The sequence below is a fragment of the Thermobia domestica genome, chromosome 7 (genome assembly GCF_964235325.1).
Source record: "Thermobia domestica chromosome 7, izTheDome1.hap1.1, whole genome shotgun sequence".
NCBI classification, from domain to species: Eukaryota; Metazoa; Arthropoda; class Insecta; order Zygentoma; family Lepismatidae; genus Thermobia; species Thermobia domestica.
In genome coordinates, this window is record NC_137460.1 from 291,324,973 (window position 1) to 291,330,972 (window position 6,000).

The 6,000-nt window shown below is 32.8% G+C and overlaps 1 protein-coding gene across 5 annotated transcripts in view; it reads right to left on the reverse strand.

Moving 5' to 3' along the window:
- LOC145691038 (uncharacterized) overlaps positions 1 to 5,263 on the reverse strand; it is a 49,168-nt gene extending 43,905 nt beyond the window's left edge. For 2 of the 5 annotated variants that reach the window (XM_081766632.1, XM_081766628.1), the window contains exons 1-2: positions 4,718 to 4,823; positions 146 to 735 (exon numbers count right to left, since the gene is read on the reverse strand). In XM_081766632.1, coding sequence (XP_081622758.1) covers positions 146 to 564 — 419 coding nt within the window. In that variant the 5' untranslated portion in view covers positions 565 to 735; positions 4,718 to 4,823. Of the gene's footprint in view, positions 1 to 145; positions 736 to 4,659 lie in introns of all 5 variants that reach the window. The other 3 variants (XM_081766630.1, XM_081766629.1, XM_081766631.1) reach the window with 3 other exon arrangements.
- Between the last annotated feature and the right edge of the window lie 737 nt (positions 5,264 to 6,000).

A 6,000-nucleotide genomic window follows, 5' to 3' on the forward strand; every position in this document is an offset into this window, starting at 1 on the left:
TTTTGCTTGCGTCCATTTACAATGTTATCTCGCATCAGAGCGAATGCTGCAACGCCATATTAGTCTAATAAGCTTCACTTTTTTCATATTTTTCCTTGCAATTAAAATTTATATTCACAAAGAAAAATATAGATAATACACTTACCTCGAATCCTTCGATGCATTTATCTCACTTAATGTGTTGTTCACAGTTTCAAGTCTACTATCACATACACTCGAACTACTCAGATTATCAATATCTGACTTTGTTGAAATATCTCCTGGAGCACAACTCGGCGTAATTATTACGTTTCGATCATCAAAGGTGTTCTCGCATTTAGGATGTGGTACTTTTGTTTCCGTGTCATCTCTGGTACGTTCATTTACAATGCTTCCTAACAGTGACTCCGAATTCTCAGTTAAATGTTCATCTTTAATCATGTTCGACATTAAATCTGAATTTTCATGGATGAATGATTCACTTTGATCATGTGGTTCTTCTTTTATATAAACAGTTTCAACAGAGGGAGGCTTTCCAGCTTCTGTAGAACACGGTTCATTTCCGTTTCTTGACTCTTCCTCCATGATGCTATTACTGTGGTTAATATGTCAAATCCTTGAATAGATACACTCAGTTCTATAATTTTCCTCGAGTTAATTTCAGAAACCTATATCTTTAATTATAAATAAACTTGCAAGGGTATTTATTTTTATTTACAAATAAGGTTTATTTTTCGTTGCAGCATAGGAATTAAGCTAGAAAAGAAAAAAACATGTAAATATTTAATCGCTGAGTATAAATACGCTGACATTTAATTGCATAACCTTATCAAGTAACCAACATTCTTATAAGTAAATTCGAAAATTTACATTATAAAACTCTGTTGCTTTCCACAATCAAACACAAACGCAAAGTCACAAATTTATGAGAATTCATAAAACACGAATAAGCACATGAACTTGATAAAAGCAAAGATCATAGATGCACACGAAGACAATACGATTAACACGAACCAAATAAGACAGAGCTAAGGTATTTCTGGAACATTATATAACTCAGAAATTTTTTCGTTAATAATGTAGTATGAATTTACTTCTAAGATTTTCTTGCTTGACTTGTGGATCAGCTTGTTGGGTAACATCCCAGCTCCTTTTTTTTTTTTTTTGGTTTGTAGAGGATGGACGAAACACATTGAAACGTTAATTCGATTTGAGAAACAGATTTACTACCTCTTACAGTTTTTGTTCTGTGACGATTAACGCTGAAACCGAAACTGAACAGACTACTTCAGATCTGAACCGTTAACGGAGTGTATGGAACCCATTGTTAGTATGCTGAATCAATTTCATGAAACCGGTTGTTCGAATCTCTTACAGTTTTGCTCTCTGGAGATCTATACTAGAAGCGAATGTGGGACTAAATTGATATTACTTCCGGTAGTAAACAAAATGTGGGTACAAATGGCACATAGCTTCTAGACAGTAAATCGATTCCAGATAATCACTTGTAGCTGTCTTTTTTTTTTTTCTATGTTTATCAACTTTGAAACCGGAAATGCTCGACTTGTACCACTCACAATTTGAGTCAAGGGTTAACGTATTTGACGCCATATGTTCTTTTGATGCCGAATCAACTTCAAACTAACAGTTTACTGGAAATTCATACTATCTTTGTTCTGATACCTACAGACCGAAGGACAGATAAATTCGTACTGTAAATTTTCTAATATTTATTTTGAGCATAGTTTAGAAGTATATACATATAACAGGTACATGGGTTTGCTGAGCGCGTAATACGTAAGATGTGATGTTACAGGTTTAAATATATTCTTTATTTTAGTTACTGTAGAGGATATACTTAAATTACGAGCTGAACATACTTTAAATAATAATAAAAGCTTGTAATATTCAAAAAATCAGTCATGGTACTAGTGTCGTTTAGTCACATTATGTATATAAATAATGGAAATATATTCTGTACTATTACAGACAAAAGCAATTCTTCATCCCCTTACACAACACAAGTTTCCATGATGCTTGTCATTCTTTACAGTATAGATTTAAAACATTACGGAATGTATGTTATGGCATTGAACTAGAGCAGAGTTTCCCAGTCGGTGTGCCGCGGCACACTGATGTGTCTTGAATGGGCCGCTAGTGTGCCGTGAGGAATCGAAACAAAATTATTCATTTTATAGCAATCAAATTGCAAAACATAGGGAAAAATGGATATTTGTATTTCACATTACTACGAACCTCTACTATGAATCTACAATTTTAAGTTTCATACCGAGTTACTGTTCTGTACATTTCTAATGTTGAAAAAAATATTTGTTAGAATTATTATGACCATTATTGCTTTTTTATTGTTGCAGACTATTTCGTAACTTGAAAATTTAAAATATCATTCAATCCTTTCGACATATTACCCATATTTATGTTTTAAAAGTAAAAGAAATTTGTTTGTTTGTTCGTTATTTAGTGATCTTCCTTCTTAGTAAAAGGTTGGATGCAGGTTTTAAACAGAAAGCAAATTTTTAGAAACCTGAGTCCAATAATTCATTTTCTATTTTTCATGTTTTCTATTTCTAATTAGAATAAAAAATAAGCATAATAATTTACCAAGGGGTAAAAAACAGTGAAAGAGCTTTCTTCTTTCTTCTCAATAATCACAAAAAAAAATACCACTGTGTTTTATATTTACAAATGATAATATCTATAAGTGTGCCGTGAGAATCCAGGTAACACCCGTAGTGTGCCGCAAGTTGAAAAAGGTTGGGAAACGCTGAACTAGAGTCTTTTCGAGAAAATAATCTCGTAAAATTTTAAAGACTTTTTGTGTTCCACTAACGCAAGAAAATTGTTTCGTAATCGATAAGGAAGCGGCAAGGCTTGAATCTACGAAAAAAGGCTTGTACCGAAGGACGCTAGATAGTATCAAACGATTGATAAATGAATAGTTCAAGACGTTTAGCCTGAATATCTTTGCCTGGTAAACATTATTTACACAAAAGTATATATAGTAAATGTAAAGGTTTTCAGGGGTCGATCGGACAGTCATACTCGCACTTCCAAAGTCATTTCGATGCATTCTGTTGAGTTGCGAGTCAACGTAAACGTTATTTTCCGGTTAAAACAAGTGACTGCATATGAAAATCACATGTAAAATACTAATTTGCCTTTCTGCTGCATCTCTTCACAGGAAAAAAATAAAATATTTTATGCACACATGATTAAGACCACGATTGTAAAACTTTTACCACTAGGAAGAAAAATACAGTGCGGTATGAGCGTGCTTACCAGAACCTTTTATCCAACTTACGTTTGTTCCTGAGTTAACTCGCGGTACTTTCGTTTTTTTCGCGCGTCTCTTCTCTGTGAAAGCGCTCCGTGCGGGCCCTTCATCTTCGCTTTCAACTGAATCGGTACAGGCATTTATTCCGAAGTTGGGTCATCCGTTTGCCTTTCGACAAAAATGGCATAATAAAACTTATAAAAACTACCAGTTTTTAGGACCGCTTTAAAAGGATAGATTAGAGTACAGTACGGTAGGGATAAGTAGGATAGTGTCGGAGCGCGTTACTGAAGTTTGTATTCATTCCGTTAAACTTAACAGTATGTAATTCCCGTCTCTGCGTAACGATAAAAACTGAAGTGCTTCTGTACACCTGTAGCCACATTCAGAATAGAAATGCGCATTACTTTCCTACCATACTACCATTCAGTAACCTCGTGTGAAACAGGGCCTATGTTAAGCAGAAGGGTTCCAGCTCTTTTCTCAAAAAAATGTTACAATTTTGGTAATTTCTGTTCACATTCGGTTAGTTTAGTTTATGCTATATTAATGTAGGGGTCTCGCATAAATTTCCAAGAAATGATAAGATTTCGTTTATTTCTACTAATTTAGGTCAGTTTAGGTTAGTTTATGTTAGATTAGATTTGGTTACGTTATCTAACGTCTAAGTACTTGTATCATTCGTTTCTCCTGTAAATTCTGCATTTTTTTTTTTTTTTTTTTTGCATGCTTCTGCACACCTTGTACTAAACATACTCCTGAAATAGTTATTTCCGCTTGATAACAGTTCCATGATTATATCCGCTTATAAATAATAATATGTTTCGCCCTCATTTTACCAAGTACAAACTGAGCAAATTATTCACTTCTTCCCGGTAAATTTTCAAAATTTTGTTAGGAGAGACGACCAACTTCGCAACTTAATTCGAGTTACATAGCATTGGTGTATTTTTATTGCCACCCAGAAGTTTGGTCGCTTTCTACACATCCACATGGACTTTATTTTTAGAAAAAAGTAAAAAAAAAAAAAAAGTACTTTTTTAACTTCTAGTGACCTCATTGAATTTAGCTATACTATTTGCGGTAAGTTCGCTCAGCGTAAATTTTTTTGGAGGACAATAAAAAGGGAATTAGTACAACAATTAATATATATATTGAGTGGTGTGCCTAAACTTAACCCGCACGACACTCTCTTGATTACCACATTGAGCTATTCCAATCTGCACTTGATTAAGTCTTAAACCAGTGTTCATAACAGTAATATGAATTCTAGTGTTTCAATGTGTAGGAAAAGAACCAGTTATAATCGTAAGCGTTGTGCACACATGAAGTAAATTTGTACAGTACATACAGTAGGTAATAAAAATTAAATTCAGTATACTAACACGTTATGCCTGAAAGTATCCTTCTCTTACTTGACATTGATATGAAGAGTGTAATTACCAAAATTTATGGTGGTTGTATGCCAATCAATTCTGTAAAAATGACAATTTTAAGTAAAAAATTTTCAATGACAGTTCATTTAATATTCCTACCTATCAGAGTTGCCAACGACAGAATAAAAATTGTCGATTTTCGTTTAATTTCATATTATTTCTTATTTTCTTTAAAAAGCTTTATTATTACTACTATGAGTAACAAAAATATTTCCTCTCTTCTTAAAAGTAACTGAATATAAAGAATGGTCTCGGGGTTGCCAATTTCTAATTCTCAAATTATTCTTTATTCTAGCGGTACTGTTAAAATCCTCAGTGTGTGTTTTATACAGTGGCGGCTATGTTACTCTTGCAGCGTTGCACATCGAACAAAGTATTTTATTTTTTTAAATATTATTATTAATAGTACCGTAGTAAAGAACAGAAAAAAATACTTTCTAATACTTCCATATATACACTTTAAAAAAAAAACACTTTTTTATTTTACTTCTGTAACTGTTCGTTCCGTTAATCCATTTTAAAAAGCGAAAACAAAAATCCTTCACAGAGTCTCTAATTTATATTGCAAAAAGCGAGCATACAACCAGATTCCAGATTACTTCAGTGTGGCAATTGGAGCAAAGTTTAAATCTCCATTCCCCAATCTCAGAAGTTAAAGGAACTGTCGTTGCAGTGCTTTTGCAACACAGCACGGTTTCCAATGAACGAGAATGTTTTTCCCGTTAAATAAGATTTCTGAATTTTATTTCACTAGCAATTAATAAATGGAATTTGATTTTATGCATTCATGTTTTTAAATTACGGGACCATACTGAAGCAAATCAATATAATGACAATTAAAAAAAAGTAATTTACAGAATTACAAAATAAGAAAGAAAACATCTAGTAGAGTAGAAAACAAATGAAAGTAGACCCACATTTACAAGTTAATTCTTAGATTACATTGATAATGAAGGCTTCTTCTATAGTAATTTGTGAATCAAATATTAATAAGTCAGTATGTAGAATCATATTTTGTGGATAGTATTTTGGTATATACATATTTCTTTTATTAAATAAGTATATTTTAAAAACTTGATAATTTCCACAAAAATTGTATGATGGGGAACGCCGCATTGAATTTGGGACTAGTTAGCCATGATCAGGGCGTAGCCACAAGGGGGTCCACCGGGTTCGGACTTCCAAAAATTTATAAACTTGACTAACATTTGTACACTTTCCTGACGAACTATCCTTGTTTAACGGAGAAATGATTGAAGTAGGTTATTTTTTTTTTACGCCTCATCATGT